This window comes from Bos indicus, chromosome 25 (genome assembly GCF_029378745.1).
Source record: "Bos indicus isolate NIAB-ARS_2022 breed Sahiwal x Tharparkar chromosome 25, NIAB-ARS_B.indTharparkar_mat_pri_1.0, whole genome shotgun sequence".
In the NCBI taxonomy this organism is placed as follows: Eukaryota; Metazoa; Chordata; class Mammalia; order Artiodactyla; family Bovidae; genus Bos; species Bos indicus.
This window is the reverse complement of record NC_091784.1, coordinates 7,479,680-7,500,603: the sequence shown is the minus strand read 5'-3', so window position 1 is coordinate 7,500,603 and position 20,924 is coordinate 7,479,680. Positions and strand designations below refer to the sequence as shown.

General features: G+C 45.7%; 1 protein-coding gene across 18 annotated transcripts in view; it reads right to left on the bottom strand.

Annotated features, from left to right (window-relative positions):
* RBFOX1 (RNA binding fox-1 homolog 1) overlaps nucleotides 1-20,924 on the bottom strand; it is a 2,439,741-nt gene that overhangs the window by 198,409 nt on the left and 2,220,408 nt on the right. For 16 of the 18 annotated variants that reach the window (XM_070779612.1, XM_070779617.1, XM_070779611.1 and 13 more), the window contains one exon: nucleotides 7,064-7,306. In XM_070779612.1, coding sequence (XP_070635713.1) covers nucleotides 7,064-7,306 — 243 coding nt within the window. Of the gene's footprint in view, nucleotides 1-7,063; nucleotides 7,307-16,010; nucleotides 16,117-20,924 lie in introns of those variants that run through there. The other 2 variants (XM_070779623.1, XM_070779628.1) reach the window with 2 other exon arrangements.

Below are 20,924 nucleotides of genomic sequence, written 5' to 3'. Positions count from 1 at the left end.
CCCTCACAAATAGGATTAGTGCCCTCATAAAACAGACTTCAGAGAGCCCCTCACCCCTCTCATCATGTGAAAAGGCAGAGAGGCTCTGAACCAGGAATCGGACCCTCCCCTGACCATCTGGCACTCTGATCTTAGACTTCCAGCCTCGTGAACTGTGAGCAATAAATTTCTGCTGTCTAGTCTTGTTACAGCAGCCAGAATGGACAGTGACAGTTTTTTTTTTTTTGCCTTAAAACTGAAATGTTTTCAGGCATCCATGGCAGTCCCTATTTGTAAGCTGGTCATTTCTTTGTGGCCAAAAATGGAAAACAACCAGATGCCCATCCACAGGTAAATGAATCAACAAATTGTGGCACCTTCTACAAAGCGGTATATAAGGAGTAGGCTACTGATGCATGCCAACAACCAGAGATCAAATTGCCAATATCTGCTGGATCATCAAAAAACAAGAGAGTTCCAGAAAAACATCTACTTCTGCTTTATTGACTATGCCAAAGCTTTTGACTGTGTACAGCCCAACAAAATGTGGAAAATTCTTAAAGAGAAGGTAATATCAGACCACCTTACTTTGTGCCTGTAAAATCTGTATGTAGGTCAAGAAGCAACAGTTAGAACTGGACATGGAAAAACAGACTGGTTCCAAATCAGGAAAGGAGTATGTCAAGGCTGATTACTGTCACCCTGCTTATTTAACTTATATGCAGAGTACATCCGGAGAAGGCAATGGCACCCCACTCCAATACTTTTGCCTAGAAGATCCCATGGACGGAGGAGCCTGGTAGGCTGCAGTCCATGGGGTCGCTAGAGTCGGACACGACTGAGCGACTTCACTTTCACTTTTCACTTTCATGCATTGGAGAAGGAAATGGCAACCCACTCCAGTGTTCTTGCCTGGAGAATCCCAGGGACGGGGAAGCCTGGTGGGCTGCCGTCTATGGGGTCGCACAGAGTCGGACACGACTGAAGTGACTTAGCAGCAGCAGCAGCAGCAGAGTACATCATGAGAAATGCTGGGCTGGATGAAGCACAAGCTGGAATCAAGACTGCCGGGAGAAACATCAATAACCTTAGATATGCAGATGATACCACTCTTATGGCAGAAAGCAAAGAAGAACTAAAGAACCTCTTGATGAAAGTGAAAGAGGAGAGTGAAAAAGTTGGCTTAAAACTCAACTTTCAAAAAACTAAGATCATGGTATCCAGTCCCATCACTTCATGGCAAATAGATGGGGGAACAATGGAAACAGTGACAGATTTTATTTTTGGAGGCTCCAAAATCACTGCAGATGGTGACTGCAGCCATGAAATTAAAAGACGCCTGCTCCTTGGAAGGAAAGTTATGACCAACCTAGACAGTATATTAAAAAGCAGAGACATTGCTTTGTCAACAACAGTCTGTCTAGTCAAGGCTATGGTTTTTCCAGTAGTCATGTATGGATGTGAGACTGGACTATAAAGAAAGCTGAGTGCCGAAGACTTGATGCTTTTGAACTGTGCTGTTGGAGAAGACTCTTGAGAATCCCTTGGACTGCAAGGAGATCAAATCAGTCAATGCTAAAGGAAATCAGTCCTGAATATTCTTTGGAAGGACTGATGCTGAAGCTGGAACTCCAACACTTTGGCCACCTGACATGAAGAGGTGACTCATTGGAAAAGACCTTGATGCTGGGAAAGATTGAGGGCAGGAGGAGAAGGGGACAACAGAGGATGAGATGGCTGGATGGCATCACTGACCTGATGGACATGAGTTTGACCAAGCTCCAGGAGTTGGTGATGGACAGTGAAGCCTGGTGTGCCTACAGTCCATGGGGTCACTAAGAGTTGGACACGACTGAATGACTGAACTGACTGAACGGACTGATGCATGCAACAAGGTGGACAAATCTGTGAACAATGATGCTGAGTGAGAGTGGAGCCAGAAGAAGTGGGAAAAAACATGCAATGCTTGCTGTCACTTATAGAAAATTCTAGAAACTGAAAACTAAACTACAGGAGCAGATCAGTTGATTCCTGGGAATGGGGGAGAGGAGAATGGAGAGGGAAGATTACAGAGGGGTTATGAGTAAACTCCAGGGTGCATGTATCTTTTCAAGTTATAGTTTTCTTTTTCTAGATAAATACCCAGGAGTGGGGTCACTGGATCATATGACAACTCTATTTTTAGTTTTTTAAGGAACTTCTTTGCTGTTACATATAAATATACAGTGGAATATAACTCAACCATAAAAAAGAATGAAATAATGCCATTTGCAGCAACATGGAGAGACCTAGAGATGATCATACAAGGTGTAGTGAGTCATGAAGAGAAAGACAAATATTATATGATCTGACTTATACGTGGGATTTAAAATATGGAGCAAATGAATTTGCAGAATAGAAACAGATTCACAGATATACAAAACAAGGGAAAAGGCAGGGGAGGGATAAATTTGGAATCTAGGATTAAGAGATACAAATGACTATATATAAAATGAAAAAGAATATATATATACACACACACATATGTATGCACATATATATGTATATATAACTGAATATATGTACAACTGTATTTATGTACTTCTGAAAGTAATACAACATTGTAAATCAACTACACTTCAATATAAATAAACAAATGTATAAATAAGTAAACAAAAATAAAGTGATTACCAGGTGGAAAAAAAAGAACACTTTGAAGATGATGGATATATCTATTATCATGAGAGTTGAAATGGTTCCATACGTATGTACTTATTGACACTAAATAATTACAAAATTATTCAGTATGCACAGCTTATTGTATGTCATTTATATGTCAATGGAGCTGTAAAAAATAAAGCACATCTTCTCCTTTCCCAGACTACCTACTGAATCTGTGTGCTCACGGTCAGATTCCTTCCTATTTCCTCCAAAATACTCTGCTGCTTTCTCCCTGAGTCATTCCCTATCTCTGATTCCCTGTCCTTCCTCCATCTCTCTTCTCTGTGGTGTAAAATATTGAGTCAAAATCCACTCTCCTACAAACCAGTTCCTCAGACCTCTGTGCTCTTCCGTTGCTATCTTTTCTTTCTCCTCTTTACTCCAAAGGTTTATGAGGGTACTGTGCACACCCATTCTGGTATTTCCCATTTATTCCTCAACTCTTGGCCCCCTGGAATTGCTCCCCAATACTTTACTTTCTCCTGGGTCTTCGGTGATGTCCAGTATGCCAGCTTCAATCATGTCCTCAGTTCATGCCTGCCAGGCTGCCATGACGGCACTCTCTGGTTCAACCCTCCATCCAGGTACCCTCTTTATGTCTCATTAATAGCGCCTTTTCTTCCAAACCTCACCACCCATGAGCTCTCTAGTGATCAGTCCTTGACTTTCTCTCCATTGCCTACACTTGACAAAGGTATCAATTCAAGCTCTCTATGCAAATGGCTCACCATACTGCCTTTAGCACTGACCATTTTCTGTTCGTTCAACACCTTTAATGAGAAGTCTCAGGAACTTCTCTGGTAGTCCAGTGACTAAGACTCCAAGCTCGAAATGCAGGGAGCCCAGGTGCCATCCCTGGTTGGGGAACTAGATGCCAAAACTAAGAGCACACATGCCTAAACTATGGATCCAGCATGCCACGACAGGACTGAAGATCCATATGCCACAGCCAAGACCTGGCACGGCCAAATACATACATAAGTAAAAATAAACACTGAGAAAAGGAGTTCACATTGACCCTGGTGGAACCATCTTTGACCTATGTATTTGGCTCTCTGCATAAAAGCTCTCTGATCGAGGGAGCCTGTTTGCTCACCATGTCACCTCGCTGTAGTGCCAGGGGCACTGTGGACACACAAGATGCAATTTAAAAGTTGCCGGGTTGATCTCTTAAGAGTTCTTTATGTGAGAAAAGGATATTGAGCCTGCTGGCTTAATATTTCCTTTAAGGTAAGCTTCCCTGGTGGCTCAAATGGTAAAGAATTTGCCTGCAGTGTGGGAGAAATGGGTTTGATCCCTGGGTCTGGAAGATCCCCTGGAGGAGGGCATGGCCACCCACTCCAGTATCCTTGCCTGGAGAATCCTCATGGAGTGAGGAGCCTGGTGGGGGCTGCAGTCCATAGAGTCTCAAAGAGTTGGACATGACTGAGCGACTAAGCACAGCATAGGCATAATTAATTCTACCCTTCGAAATGTCATTTTTTAAACTTTTCTGGCTTAAACTCTTTTCAATGGCTTCCCATAGCTTTCAACTGGGAATCCCACCCTATTATAGAACACACCGTAGGATCCCTGTGGCTGCTTCTTGTTCTCCTTTGCCACTGTGCATCCCTACACCCTCTTCACAAGCCCTTAGACACACTGCCTCGGTATTTTTTCTTTTTCAAGTCTTTGAATAAGCCCAGCTCTTTCCAACCTTGGGACCCATGACCTTGGTATTCCTTTTACCTGGAAGCTTTTTCTGTTCCCCTTAAATATCATGTCCTTGAAGAAATGTCCTCCAGCTACTCATTTGCAGGTGGTACCTCTCCTCTTTTTTTTAATCCTCCATAGCACTGGTCTTTTGCTTAAGAGCATGACTCACCATGTCTGTTTATAGAGCTATTTGATTCCTACATTTTTACTCTGTCTCCCACATTTAGTTCTAAGAGGGAATGAGCTGGACTTCCATGGTGGTCCAGCGGTTAAGAATCCACCTGCCAGTGCAAGGGTCATGGGTTCAATCCCTGGTCTGGGAAGAGTCCACGTGCCACGGGGCAACAAAGCCGATGTGCCACAACTACTGAGCCCATGCAAGAGAAGCCACCGCAGTGAGAAGCCTGTGCACCACAGCTGGAAAGGAGCCCCACTCTCCGCAACTGGAGGAAGCCCATGCACACAGCAAAGAAGACCCAGTGCAGCCAAAATACAATTTTTTTCAAAAAAGATGGAAAAGATCATTTCCGTGTGGCTCACTCACATCATCAAGTATGAGTCCTGGCCTAAGTAGATGTTTAATAAATCTCTGTGAGTGAAGGAATGAATCTTCCACAGCAGTGTGTATGGTTGGTCCATGTGGAAGTTTAATAAATGATGCCTGATGGGAACTTTTTTAGTCCTAAAATAACAAGCCCTATCATTGGTTATCACACACACAAAAAAACCCAACACACAAATGAACAACAGCCCCATCACTACCACTGGTAGTCAATACTTATCGTCGACAATAAGCACCTACGACATTTGCAAGCCCATTTAATAAATCCGTCTCTAAGTTACAGCAAACAATGACAAACAAGGCGGCGGCAGCACTATTGACAATAGCCCAGAGGTAGAAACAAGCCAAATGCCCATCAATGGATGGACAGATAAACAAAATAGGACCTATCCATACAGTGGAACAGGATTCAGTCATTGAAAAAGAATGACATGCTGGTCCATGCTACAACTCGGATGAACCTTGAAAACATTCTAAGTGAAAGGAGACAGACACAAAAGGTCATATACTGTACGACTGAGTCTTTTGAAAAAGCCAGAAGAGGCAAATGTATACAGAAAGAAAGCAGACTGGTGACTCCCAGGGGCTGTGGGGAGGGAGGAATGGAAGACGTCTGCCTGATGGATACTAGGTTTCCTGTTGGGGAGATGGGGATGTCTGGGGCTCTGTAGTGGTGATGGATGTGCTACACTGTGAATGTACTTAATGCCACTGGACTGTACATGATAAAATGGTTAAAATTTTTATATGTATTTTGGCACAATAAAAAGGGAAGGCAATAGAAAACTTTCCAATTTACATTATTTTGAAAAATCTCCAAACTGAACTTCCAAGTGAATGAGGTACCAGGTAGCAAAGTTAGATGGTTGCCTTGGTTATAAGAAGGGGATGGCAGAGGATGAGATGGTTGGATGGCATCACCCACTTGATGGACATGAGTTTGAGCAAGCTCCAGGAGTTGGTGATAGACAGGGAAGCCTGAGGTACTACAGTCCATGGGGTTGCAAAGAGCTGGACACAAGTGAGCAATTGAATTGAACTGAACTTGGTTCCAAGAACACAGATGACGTTTCAAACCAATACACTTCTTCACAAATACTAGTTTTTCAGAGGTTAGGAGAAAGAGGCCTAAGTGCCTTGCACCTATAAAGTGTTCTGGAGAGAAGCTGCATGTGTCCAGGCTTCTCAAGAATTCCATAGAACAAGGTTTCCTAAATGTTTACATATACCTCTCCTGAGATGCACATTGCATGGCTACTTCCGGTGGTATGCAGATAAATGTGGTGTACTTTTAATCATCATTTTTGTTTAGAGTGACTAGCTTTTATGAATAGCCAACAATATTGCTTTCCATTGGTAGTGGTGATAGACTGTTTCTTTTCTGTTTGTTTGCTTGTTTTTAATCCATTCCATCCATTCATAGGCAAGAAAGTTGACTTTTGGGTGCACAGAGGTATGTTACCACCACCATCAAAATGCAAAACAGTTCTACAAAATTCTCTTGCTGCCTTTTGGCAGCCCAGGTCACCCATACCTCGGGGGCTATGCAATAAAGAAGACGCTAAGGACATAAGCCACAATGTGGGTGCAACTTGAATGAATTTGGCTAAGATATGGAGGGCTGGGGCGGGAACCCGGCAGGGGGTGGCTGCAAAGGACAGATGGATTGGGGGGTGATGGAAATATTCCTAAAATAGACTGTGGCAGTGGTTGTACAGTTCTGTAAATACCATAATGATCCCTGAATTGTATACCTTGAATAGGTGGATTTTATGGTATGTAAATGGCATCTCCAAAAAGGCAATTAAAAATAAAAAGATTACATAGTGTATAATTCCACACAGACGACATAATCCCAGAAAAAGCGAAACTGCAGAAGCAGAAAAGAGATTAACATTCCGCTTTAACAAAACACGCGGTTAATGGGAAAATGTATTGATTTAAACCAGCGTCTCGAGAGGATGCACGCAGGTGAGTGAGGTGAACCTGGAGAGGCTGGGACTCCAAAGATGAGCTTAGGGATCGCTTTTCAGGATGGGGCCCCCCTAGTTGCATAGAGGTGTGCCCCGCAGTCATTCCAGGAATCCTGGGGTCCCGCCCTGCCCCCCGAAACCAGCGCACACTTACTGTGGCCGTGCCCGAGACGGTGTGCGCGCTCGTGTCCGCGGCGCTCTGCTCCGAGTGCGACTGCGCGGGAGGGTACAGGTTTAACGTGTGCTCCGGGACGGTGGTCTGGCCAGTGTACTCCGGTGCGGGGTGGGGGTGAGGGGCCGTGTATTCCGCGGGGATGCCGTTCTGAGGGGGGGCAAACTGGGCCGAAGCGTAAGGCTGAGCCATTGTGTCAGGGGCAGCTGCTGCTTCCTGATTACCCTGGAAAATCAGAGAGAGGGAGAGAAACCATGAGCGAGCACCAGGCAGAACCTTCTCCCCAGACCCAGGAACAACAGCTCCCCAGATGTCACGTGGGTACCAGGGTGGTGCCCAGAGCCTGAGATGGGTACCATCTTCATCAGACCGTATAAGGATGAAGTAACCATCACCAGGGCCTCCCTGGTGGCTCAGTGGTAAAGAACCCGCCTGCCAATGCAGGAGACATGGGTTCCATCCCTGGGTGGGGAAGATCCCCTGGAGAAGGAAATGGCAACCCACTCCAGTATTCGTGCCTGGGAAATTCCACAGACAGAGAAGCCTGGCAGGTTACAGTTCAGGCGGCCGCAAAGAGTCAGACAGGACTTAGCAACTAAAGGACAGAACAGTTATCACTGAGACAGGCCCACTGTACAGATGCAGAAATCGAGGCTCTGAAAGGTGGAAGACCCTTTCGCATGTCATGCAGCCCAAGAGCTACACAATGTGAGAGTCTGTGTTCTTCTGCACTGGATTTTTCTGGCAGGTCTTTCTAATTTCATTCCCATTTTGGAACATGTGAGCCTGTAGTCGTCGCCAGTGACAGCGGAGCCTTGATTTGATACTTAAAATGCCAAGAGAGATTAAATTGAACGTGTGTGTTCTTGAGAGGAGAGACAATTCGTGTAAGCATTAGAATTTAATCAACATTTTATGTGCTTTGGCTCACATAATGGGATGGGGGTGGTGGTCCTTGCAAGGGTCAGTGTGTGTGTGTGTGTGTGTGTGTGTGTGTGTGTGATGTTCTCAGAGCCAACATGAAGTGGCTGATGAAAATTCAAGACCTAATTTGGACAACGATGACCCTCTACGATAGTCTCATTTTAAGTGTCTCTGCAAAACATGGATTTGACTCTTAGCCTCGTTAATCAATGCCTCCCCCCGATTCCCTATTTTTTTTTTTATAAGTAGAGCATTATATAACAATTCGCCCTTCAGATCTAGGCAAAACATGCAATGTGATAATTACAGTCAAGTCAAAAGAATAAAAAAAGAAGTGTTCAAATGCTTCCCTTTCAGGAAACCTCTCTTTCCACCCCCACCCCCACAACTTTACTACCCTACACACACACACACACACACACGTACACACACAGACGGCATCAGGGACTGTAACCCAGAGGTCTAAATTTCCCATGGTCTTAAGAAATGGGATTGCACAGTCAGAGAGAGAGAGGGAAAGCTTAGCAATTAAGCCCACCCAATAGTTCCCTCTCCCATTGTCTGTGGCCAATTAGATGTGACTTCATCCCTCCTGTAATGATACCAGGGCAACAATGTCAGAATCTCTCCCATCTCCAGAGTCCCTGCCACTGACATTTGAGAGCATCTTCAGCCCAAGCAACTTGAATACAGCAAAACCCATTATGACAGAGAGGCTAGAAAAAAAGTTTATTCTCAAGAGCGGTGCCAAGAGCTGGTGCATTTGTTTAGAAGGAACCTTAATTAGAATGTTAAAGATGACACTTGGAAGAGAACAGCACTTAGGATAAGTTTAAAACATTTTACAAGTGAAAACACCCCCAACAGGCCCTTTCCTCCCCTGGACTAATTTCTCCAAATGTCTGTGCCATCGGAAGCAAAAATGCACAGCCGTGGCTTTCTTGGCAACATGTTTTCACGGCACTGGGGGGCTGTGAGGGTCTGACTGTGCTGGGGTTGGATCGCTTGAGGTGCAAAGTTAACTATCTGTCCTTGGGAAACCACATTCACCGTCACTGTCGCTCACTGTTCAGCCTCTTCAAGGATAAGCCCAGTTCCCTCTCAGGGGACACGTCCACTCCCAGCCCATGACCTGCAGATGTGGCCGAACCTTCCTCTGGGTCACGTGACCCAGTCTGGCTGACCAGAGGGCTCTCCTCTCACGGCCACAGTGATGGGGGCTCATGCTCATCCCTCTAAGCCGGTTAGCGAGTTGACCCCTTGCCACTCCTGTGAGGCTTTATCCTGGGACCCGACTGGCGTTCAGGGAGGAAGTTCCTTCACTACGATGATTGGTAACTGGAAAACATAATACCAGCTTGGAGCTACCAAGAAATGCCTCTTGAAAGGGGGCCTCCCTAAAGCAGAAGCCGACCCGGAGGAAAACGGAGCCCAGAAATGGAAACGCAGACCCACTAAGTCCCCCTGACATCATCTGAAGTCTTGGATCCAGCTCTTTCTGCAGTCAGTAATGCTGCTGTTTAAATTCCATAACTCAGTAAATGTCTGTGTAAGTCCGATTTTCCATTACATGCAACCAAAAAGGTCTTGACTAATACCAAAAAAAAAAAAAAAATACTGTATATCAGCCAACTAGTATTCTTTTCTTCTACAGGGCTGCTCAATAGACTTGTGCACAGAAATTCCATGTGATGCAACTTCTTTCTGGCTCATGAGAAGTCCTAGAAGCTTTGGGACCTTGAGAATCCTCCAAAGGGAAATTCTCTGGGACAGATTTCACTTCTGCCCAAAGATCTATTTCAGCCTCTCCTGCCCCTCCCCTCGCTTGTCTCTGAAAGACGGTCTTGTAAAAAACACCAAGGGAACCTGAAATGTTCACAGGATCAGGGGTAGAGAGAGATGGTCAATATAGACACGGCTTTCCTTGCTCCACCTTCAGTAGAAATGCTTTCACAGGAACGTATACGCCCACCTAGCCTTTCTGCATGGCAGAGCCATCTCAGGAAGACAGAACCAGTCCCATGTGCTTCTGCAAAGCAGCAGCTGCTCCGTGCTAGGATCTGACCCCTCTTGGCACTGCCCAGGGAAGGGCCTGACCTCAGGAAGCGTATGGTCTCTTTATCCTCTCAACAACATCATGTCTTCCTGTTTGCTGCCTCCTGTGCTTGGGGAGTACTCTCCTACTCCCTTGCCTGGCTAGTCTCAGCTTCTCTCTCTCTTTTAAAATATTTATTTATTTACTTTTGGCTCTGCTGGGTCTTCATTGCTGTGCAGGCTCTTCTCTAGTTCAAAGAGCGGGGGCTACTCTCAACTTGTGGTGTGTGAGTATCTCAATGTGGTGGTTTTTCTTTGGGACCTCGGGCTTTAGGCACATGGGCTTCCATGTTGTGGCTCCTGGGCTCAAGAGCACAGGCTCAGTAGTCATGGTGAATGGGATTTGTTGCCCTCTGGCACGTGGGATCTTCCCGGACCAGGGATTGAACCCGTGTCTCCTGCATTGGCAGGCAGATTCTTTACCACTGAGCCACCAGGGGAGCCCTTGGCTTCTCTTTGAGGTTCCAGATCCCCCAGCCAGTCTCCTTGACAATAATATCACATCAGCTGCCTGTCCTCTATGCTCTACTTCAGCTTTGCTCACTTCCCATGTAACTCGAGGTACTGCCATTGCCTGATGATTTGCCTGTGAACATCCAGATGGTAGAAGGCTGCATCACATTCTCTGCTCTATCTCCAGGGTTCCAAAGCACACTGGCTGCAAAGTCAACAGACCCCAGTGTCTGTTAAGTGAGTGCATGCTTAGCCAGTGAACTCTGGGCTCTGTTAGGCTTCATTTGGCAACAGGATGGAGGGGAGGGGATAGGAGAGGGATGCGCAAATGAACTCTGGAAGAAATCTGGCCCATGACTTGTGTTTGTAAATAAAGTTTTATTGGGACACACCATGCTCACTGTGCCCCAGTGGCAGACTTGAGTCACTATGATAAGAGACCATATAGGCCACAGAGCCTAAACTATTGAACTATTGGGCCCTTTGCAGAAAAGGTTTTCTCATCGTTGTGGCAGACTTATCATGAATCACGGGGACATCAGTTAAGAAGCTGTGTTTGCACAAATACTTTGGGCAGGAAATACAGTCAGTGGTGAAGCAGGGATAGAAAAGGGGGTGCCTTCTCCCTAAACCAAGGAGGGGGTGGCTCAGCCAGACTTGAAGATCAACAGTGTTAAGCATGGTGGGAGAGGGATGCCATAGAATCTTTTCCAGAATGTTCTTTGTATCACCAGACATCTACACTGTACACACAAGTTCGTCAAACCCAGCAAAAGTGGGCTTATGAGAAGACCAGTGATGGTGTCACATTTCTCTGCTCCATCTGAAAGACATCCTCTTCAAACCAGAGCCCAGAAGACAAAGCGAGTGACACTCACATGTAGTGGGCATCAGGCATGGTGCTGAGCCTTTTTACAGCAAAAGTCCTTAAGCAAGGATGATTTCTTCCCAGGAGACATGAAGCAATGACTAGAGACACTCTCATTTGTCACAACTGGGGATTAAGTGGCATCACAACTGGGGATTAAGTGGCACCAGCGTCTAGAGCTTCTAGGAGGCCAGAGATGCTACTGAACACCCTACGATGCACAGGATCACCCCACCACCACCCAGGATTATCCAGCTCCGAAGGTTAATAGTGCCAAGGTCTAGACTCTGCTTTACATCTGGAATCCCACTTTATTTCATTGTAAAGGATACTGTGGCCCAGAGCTGATAAATAATATTGTGAGGTCACAGCCACAGGTATTTCTGAGGAAAGCCAGGAGCTGAACCAGAGCCCGTGTTTATCCCATGCCAAGGTATCTCTCATCTGGCAAGAAGATCCCCTGGTGGGGAGATACGTTTCTGATTTTAAATAAATAAGCCACTCTCTGTCACATATACAGTGACTCTGAGACCCGTTTTCCATCAGGAGGCATGTCAGGTGCTAGGGTCAGTCAGTCAGTTGCTCAGTCATGTCCAGCTCTTTGTGACCCTGTGGACTATAACCCTCCAGGCTCCTCTGTCCATGGTTTTTTTCCAGGAGAGAGTACTGGAGTGGGTTGCCATTTCCTTCTCCAGGGTATCTTCCCGACCTGGGGATGGAACCTTCGTCTCTTTCATCTCCTGCACTGGCAGGCAGATTCTTTACCACTAGTGCCACATGGGGAGCCCGCAGATGCTGGGATATTTGATTCAAAGAGGCCAGGCTTCTGATTGCCAAACTGCGGAGGGACGAGGGGTATCCTCTGCAAGTGTTAGAATAGCAGCTTGGGAAATTTCCGCCACCTCAAGCCTGAAGCCTGGCTTCTGGAGGCTCTGAGGTTCCAAGAGCCAAGGGCAAGGACCAAGTAGGAGCACCACTGGAGCCAGGACAAATCCTAACCTCCACCCAAACCTGCACCAATCTGGCAAAACCAGGGTTCAGTTCAGTTCAGTTGCTCAGTCGTGTCCGACTCTTTGCGACCCCATGAACTGCAGCACTCCAGGCCTCCCTGTCCATCACCAACTCCCAGAGTCCACCCAAACCCATGTCCATCAAGTCGGTGATGCCATCCAGCCATTTCATCCTCTGTCGTCCCCTTCTCCTCCTGCCCCTAATCTCTCCCAGCATCAGAGTCTTTTCCAATGAGTCAACTCTTCGCATCAGGTGGCCAAACTATTGGAGTTTCAGCTTTAGCATCAGTCCTTTCAAAGAACACCCGGGGCTGATCTCCTTTAGAATGGACTGGTTGGATCTCCTTTCAGTCCAAGGGACTCTCAAGAGTCTTCTCCAACACCACAGTTCAAAAGCATCAATTCTTCAGCACTCAGCTTTCTTTCTAGTCCAACTCTCACATCCATACATGACCACTGGAAAAACTATAGCCTTGACTAGACGGATTTTTGTTGGCAAAGTAATGTCTCTGCTTTTTAATATGCTGTCTAGGTTGGTCATAACTTTCCTTCCAAGGAGTAAGCGTCTTTTAATTTCATGGCTGCAATCACCATCTGCAGTGATTTTGGAGCCCAGAAAAATAAAGCCAGGGTACTCAACTCTAACAGACAGTGTCCACGGTAGCCAAGGAGCCTACAGGTAGCACTCAAGTCCTTGGAACCAGAGATGCACTCCCATGCCTGGAGTTCTCAGACAGATGTTGGTGGGACCCCTGCGGTTTCTTATTAACACTGACAACCATTCCAAAGAGACCCTAATTAATATTCCCAACATTTACACTTTGGGCTAATTACATCTAATATTTAATTAAGATCATCGTTCTTCCTATGGAATTATTTTTCACCTTCAAAGGGCTTCGGAGATGTCTTTCTTTCCTCCCTAGTGATACTCCTGGATTCTTAGCATGGTTGAAATGAATTTTCTGGAAAAAAATATATTCACCTTGTGCTTGCATGCTAAGTCACTTGGGTCATATCCGATTCTTTGCAACCCTATGGACTATAGCCCACCAGGCTCCTCTGTCCATGAGATTTTCCAGGCAAGAGTACTGGAATGGGTTGTTGTGCCCTCCTCCAGGGGATCTTCCCAACCCAGGGATTGAACCTGTGTTTCTTATATCTCTGGCTTTGGCAGGTAGGTTCTTTACCACTAGTAAAGTCTTTACCACTTGGGAAGTCCATATTCACATTAAGGGCATCTTTTCCACTCTGGGTCAAGACAAGTCTTAAGTCACATGAACATGCTCCGGGGCGGGGGGTGGGGGGAAATGAGGGGAAGCTGAAGTCAATTTCATGTTGGTGGTAGGGATAGGCAACAATTATCCAGAGCATACTGACTAGACATTCCCTGATTTGCAGAAGCTCCCTTCATCCCTCTGTGCTATGCTTACCCGCTCAGTTGTGTGTGACTCTTTGCAACCCCATGGACTGCAGCCCGCCAGGCTCCTCTGTCCATGGGATTCTCCAGGCAAGAATACTGGAGTGGGTTGCCATGCCCTCCTCCAGGGGATCTTCCCAATCCAGGAATTGAACCCAGGTCTCCAAAATTGCAGGCAGATTCTTTACTGTCTGAGGATCATCCCTCTTCTCTAATGCCAAATGCCTGCTTTTCCCAAATAAGTGGAATGATCACGGAGATGCTGATGTTTCCTAAGTCAGGGTGCTTGTGGGGGTATTGAGTTGACAGTGGAGGGTGATTCTGCCTTGCATGCACCTCCACATCATCCCTGAGGCTGGGAAAGATTGAGGGCAGGAGAAGAAGGGGACAACAGAAGATGAGATGGTTGGATGGCATCACCGACTCAATGGACCTGAGTTTGAGCAAACTCTGGGAGACAGTGAAGGTCAGGGAAGCCCGGCGTGCTGCAGTCCACGGGGTTGCAACTCAGCGACTGAACAACCACATCATCGGGGTGGGGGCTTCAAAAGATTTTGCAATCCTAGCATCTGATTTTCAATGCCTGGACTTCCCTGGGTTACTGCTGAATACACAAAAGGGAAGAAAAAGAAGCCAAGACCTCGTGTTTTCCAATCCACCCTTGGTTGCTGCAGAACTGGGTAGAAATTTGAAATCAAGAGCATCTATTAGGATAAGTGGAAAAGAAACTTCGTCCTCCTGGGCCAAACCTCAATTAGAACAGCAACTCAACAGCAGCCAGATGACGTGGGAACCACCCCCCTCCCTTCATTCCCCGAAACACCCCGGTGGGTAGTTTGCACTCCAGTTACAGAGAGAAAAACGGGTTATTAAAATGCAACCAAGTCTGATTCACCAAAGGAAAAAAAAAATGCCATTTCAATTTAAATATTTTACTGAAGCATGAAATAGCCAGGATATTATTGCTATTTTAAGACAAATACCGTAATCTGACCATTAGCACAGTGTGTGGACTTCGCTGCTTGCAGGCATTCAGTGAGACGCCCCTCAAATACAAGGAGAATTTCCTTGGTCGCTGAAACATCCCACACCCTTAATTTTCCCAGGAGGCAGAGCCAGAGAGAAAACGGGAGGTGCTCTTTTTAATATTTTGGTGGGGTTTTGTTGTTGTTGTTGTTGTTAGACGTCTCCTTCTCCTGGGCACAGCCCTGACTGGTTTAATAAAGTAGTTTTGGGAAACTAACAAATGAACCAAGCCTGGCAGCCCATCGGACTTGGCAAAATGTTTTGGCTCACCATCTAATGCAAAGCACATTTCAACTGCAGAAAAGAGTCCTTACGTGGCAGAGCACGGAACGGATTTATTCTTTTCACCGTGAACTGTCTGACTTTTACTGAGGGGGGAAACGTGCCTGCCAAGGTGGACTTTAAGTATCTTTCTTTCTCGTCTCTGTGTGTGTTTTCCCAGCTCTAATCATCAAACTTCTAGAGCATCCCTTCTCCTTTTGCGTCTGAAATTTATCTGTTCCCAGTCCATTTTCTTGTCCCCTCAAACCTCTTCTGGCCTAAACACAGCCCCCCCTAGTAAAGAAATGCATGGGAATGGTTCAGTCCTCCTAAACCAACTGATTACACCTCTCCACACCGCCTAGAAAAGCGGTGTCTCCTGCCCTGGGACCCACCCCTCCCACCAACTCTGACTAGAGAAAGGAGACTGTCCCTTCTCAGCTGCCTGCAGTTCTCCGTCCTGCTGACAGTTTGGTCGACTTGAGTTTCTCAGCCTGGTCTGTTCTACTTCTCTGGCAAGAAATTGCGCATATTCAGAGAAAAGCCTCCAGTGCTGGACCGAAAAGAACTCAAACTGCATCATACCCCTGGGGGCACTGAAACCAAAGAAGGGAAATGCAAAATTACATCATTAACCTGCGGGTTCGAAGACCAGCTCAGTTCTTACACATCAAGCAGAAAAGCTCATGCACACGCACACACGCACACGCACACACACACACACACTTGGCTGAATTCCTCTGCTTTCCCTCCCGGCATGATTCAAGGAGCAAAATCCATATCACACAGAGAGTAACAGAGACTTCATACCAAGAAAGGCTTCCGCTCCATTCAAAGCACAGTTTCGAGTGAAACAGAAAAATGGGGGAAATGTACCTGCTGTACCATCCTGCTTCCTTTCTCCTCCATAAACTTAGCAGCTGTGCCAGTGCCACGCCACAGAGCATCTGGCAGGAGAGAGCCTCGATGAGGAGCGAGGGTGTGTGCGCTGTGCAACGTGGGGACGGCGGGGGTGCGGGAGGAGGGGGGGCCGGGGCCGCCCGGCTGACCTCCTCAACATCTGACTGCTCCCCAAACCAGCCCCAGAGGGGACTCCTTCCTGGAGCTGATCCATCAATCACAGCCCGCCCCTCCTCTGGCCCCTGCTCTCCCTTTCCGAGTGTACACTGAGCAGATGATTATATAGACGAGGAAGGGAAAAAAAAAAAAAAAAAGAAAGAAAACCCACACAGCGCTCGACTACATTAATAGCTGTTTAAAAAACATTAGAAATGCTATCCTCTGCACCGCCCGGAGCTGGAATTTTTCATTACTAAACTAAATATATGGTATGCAAGCAAACTCAGGAATTCCACCGGGAAGCTCACGCGACTTTCCTATTTTTGTTTTATATTTTCAAGAGGGTACGGGCAGGGGTGGGGGCAATGCCAAAAGGAGAAGGGGAGGAGAGGGAAGAGGGATGAAGACAGAGCTTGAAGAGATAAGAGAGATGGTGATGGATACATTTTTTAAAAACACACCCTGAGAATACTGCAGATAAATGTATAACAAAGCTGAGTGGTTAATTGTAAATTGATCTTAAAATACTGTCAGGGGCGAGTGTGTGGAAGATGCTCAGGCCTGGCTCCTTGGCAGACTCTCTGTGTGATCTCAGGCAAGTTGTTGCAATGCCCCGGGCTCCAGTATTTTTTTTTTTTTTTTGCTTCTGTTTAATGGGGAACATGATGAGTGACTTCACAGGATAATTGTGAGAAGATCATGATAAAAATCAAATCACAGGAAAACAAACACGCTCGGTGCCCTGCCTCAGAGGATGCGCTAGATAAACAGCTTCATTCATCACATTCAATAACGTGGTGAGCGAAATCCAAAACCATCTTTGTCCCCGAGGACCCAACAGGAAGGACCTGCAGTAGGTTCTGAAGAAAAGGAACCCACCCTTGACCACAGAACCCCAGTAATGATCAAGGGCATGAAGGAAAATCAGAGTCTCTTGTTTTTCTCTTGTCTTGAACTTCTGTCTCTTCTAAGTTCATTTTTTTCTTGTTTCCCAATGAGCAAAAATAAAACCTCGTACAAAATCCCCTGCGATTTCAATGCCAAATGCTGCCTCTTTATTTAAAGCTGCAAATACTTTGTTCTTCCTTTATTATTAAAACTACAACCACCGCAGTGAAATGTCAACACAATCTCAGTTTTTATTTAGTCATGTCTTTCTGGCTCGCCCAAGGAGAGGTTTCAAGAGACCCATCCACTCTTTGCATGGACAGCCGCTTATCACTGAGACGCCTGCTTGGAAAGGAGAGATCTCGCTACACTGGAGGGAATGGATGAGGTTTCTGAAGTGATTAAACTTGTAATTAAATTGTATAACAGAGGAGGAGGTGAGGGCGGAGAAGGCTGCCCGGAAGAATTCCACTTTCCTGCTGATCTGTTGGTGGTGCTAGTTCAGGGAGCCCCTGGGTGATTTTTTTTTTTTTTTTAATTCCCAGCTTCCCAGGGTTGGAAAGAAAATCTGGATAAACAGTATTTGTGCCATTCTTACAGTCCTATTTCCAATCACAGTCTGGGGATGTGATTATTAATTAATTAATTAATGCAGGATGAAATTAAGCAGCTCTCTCAGGTTCCTTGGGATTCCCTGGTAGCTCAGTTGGTAAAGAATCCAATCTGCAATGTAGGAGATCCAGGTTCGATTCCTGGGTCGGGAAGATATGCTGGAGAAGGGATAGGCTACCCACTCCAGTATTCTTGGGCTTCCCTGGTGGCTCAGCTGGTAACGAATCCATCTGCAATGCAGGAGACCAATGTTCAATCCCTGGGTCGGGAAGATCCCCTGGAGAAGGGAAAGGCTACCCACTCCAGTATTCTGGTCTGGAGAATTCCATGGACTAGACAGTCCATTGGGTCGCAAAGAGTTGGACACGACTGAGCACCTTTCACTTTCACTCAGGTTCCTTAAAGAGATGCGTCTGCTCCCCTCTCAAAATCGCATCACCAGAGGACCAGAGCCCCTCCTCAAAGGACTCGCTCAACAGGTGGGCTCAGCAGTCATTCTTACGAGCCACAAGCTCCTTGTCCAACTAATAACTGAAGAGCTAAACTTCAGTTCTTCAATCAAAGGGGTCTTGCTTTCTCCTAGAAAGCAAAAAGTATGAGACCAAGACAGAAAGATTCCCTGGTGTTCTGGGGAGTGACAGAGAAAATGCAAAAACCCAAAACACAAAAAAGTCAAAACACCCAATAGCGGAGAATGTTTCAGGTGGAGACAATCAGAGTGAGGTAATAGGACATTACTCTTTAGCCCACAGGCCATCGGGTCACCTAGGGGTGGTCCTACAGAGCCAGATGCTAGAACTCCACCCCAGACCTACCGGCTTAAAATCTCTGAGGGTGGGTGGGATCCAGCCTCGGATGCTGTGTAAAGGTGCCTCAGACTATTCTTAAACACAATTTTGGGATGAAATGTATTGTTTTCAAATTACAGGTGTGATCCCTTGGGATGTAAAACTCTGGTGGCGGGTTATTGCATCAACATTCTCTAAATGAAATAAACTATACAGCACTGGGAAAGAATAGAATAGAGTAAGAGAAATGTTTCATGAAACTTTTATGCGGGTGAATTGGGTTGTGATGTAAAATCTTTTATGGGTCGCAATAAAATAAGTAAAATAAAAAACTCTATGCTGGATAATTTCCCTGTTGGTTGCCATCTAACTTTTTATTGGTGCTGTGACTACGGGGTTGGAGACAAATGCTGAAAAATCAGAAACTCAATGGTGGAACTATTGTGTATCCCATTTCCTCGTTTATTAACATAAATCAAAAATATTTTCCTTCCTAAAAAAAAAACAAAACCAAATATTCTCCTTTCTGATGAGGCTCTTGTGATGCTCTAGGGATCAAATCTATGGGAATGTGTTTCATAATCTAAAAAGTCCTTGAGCATATATACCCACTGTAGGGATGAAATCAGTCCCCTTTCTAGTTCAGCAAAGTTCTTTCTTCTCTGAAAAACACATGGGCAGATGCGCTGGATTCATTCTACTCTGTGCCGGGCACTTTAATCCCCATAACCACCCCCAAGAGATAGATATTCTAGTCTTTTTAAAGGTAAGAACACTGAGGCTCCAAACAGGTGAAAAAATATTTCCCACTATGGGAGTTTGTAAATTTGGTAAGTGGTGGAACCCAGAACTTGAACCTGATGTAGTGTTATTGAAGAGTTCCTGTCACTGAATCCATGCTAAGACGAAGATGGAGATGATATTGATGATAAAGAGGATGGAGATGATGATGGTGGGGATGAAGCTGATGGTGATGGTGATGAAAATGATAAAGATGGAGATGACGGTGGTGATGAAGATGATGGTGATGATAAGAAAACTTTTCTCGAGTACTAACTATGTACTAGTCACTGTTCTAAGCACCAAAGATACAAAATTCAACAAAGCAGCTTTGCCTATATTATCATATTTGATAAGAACCCAGTGTAGCACCTACCATCATTCTCTTTTTAAGCTAGGTGGAGTTATCGGGTGGGCCATAAGGTTCATTCAGGTTTTTCATAACACCTTACAGAAGAACCCAAATGAACCTTCTGGTCAATCCAGTACTTCCTGCCATTCACATAACTAGAAAAAACTAGTTAACCAAATCCATCAGACTCCTAAGCCCCAAGCCCCACATCCTTAAACACTTGGAGATGGGTTCAAAGCTGACCTCCAGGTCAGCTTACAAACTGATCTTGTAGTTTGTAAGGTGAGTATACAAACCTTGGTTTCCTAACTACATGAGCTTACTAAAAAAAAAAAAAAAATCTCTGGAACAAAGAGCTCTGCAATTGCTCTGGGACCATAATTCACAAAAAACCAACAAACAACCACGATAACAGGAATCCATGTCACAGATTGGAGAAAAAGCAATTTGTTTCATTTCACTTTCCCAGCCTCCGCAGGGAGGCACAGAGGAGAGAGAGGCCAGGAGCCACCTTGCCGTGGCTGAAAACCCCAGCCCCAGAAACATGAAGCAGGGGAGGCGGGGTGGATTTGCGACAGTGAGGTGTCACGCTTATGAAATGTTCCATCCTGACGTTCCATGTGGAGCCACAGAAGGCAACGGAGAGGCTGTTTTTCTCAACTCCTTAAAAGTTAGGGACAATCAGATATTTATGGCACTTGGTGTTAATCAGTAGCCTTGACATGGTGGCTTATGAGGTGGTATTTCCAAAGAGAAATGTGCTTGTGTCAAAAACAAACAAAAACAATTATTAGCCTCGAGCAAGTGAAGTTCCCAGCCAACAGTCTCGGGCACTTAAGAACAGGGGCTTTCTTATCTCGCTCACTGCATCCACAGGGTCTTAGAGGACCCTGACTTGTCCTTTAAAATCTTGGTCAAAGTCTGACATGATGTACACTTTGATTTTGACATTATGTGTATTTTTATATTACATATATTGGGTTGGCCAAAAACTTCATTTGGGTTTTCCTGTAAGACTGCAGTCCTCACCAAGGACTGGTTTCATGAAAGACAATTTTTCCAGGGACCAGGGAGGGAGAGGGGTATGGTTTTGGGATGATTCAAGAGCATTCCATTTATGGTGCACTTTATTTCTGTTGAGCTTCCCTGATGGCTCAAACGGTGAAGAATCTGCCTGCAATGCAAGAGACTTGGGTTCGATCCCTGGGTTGGGAAGAACCCCTGGAGAAGGGAATGGCTATACCCACTTCAGTATTCTTGCCTGGAGAATTCCATGGACAGAACAGCCTGACACACCATAAGGTCACAAAG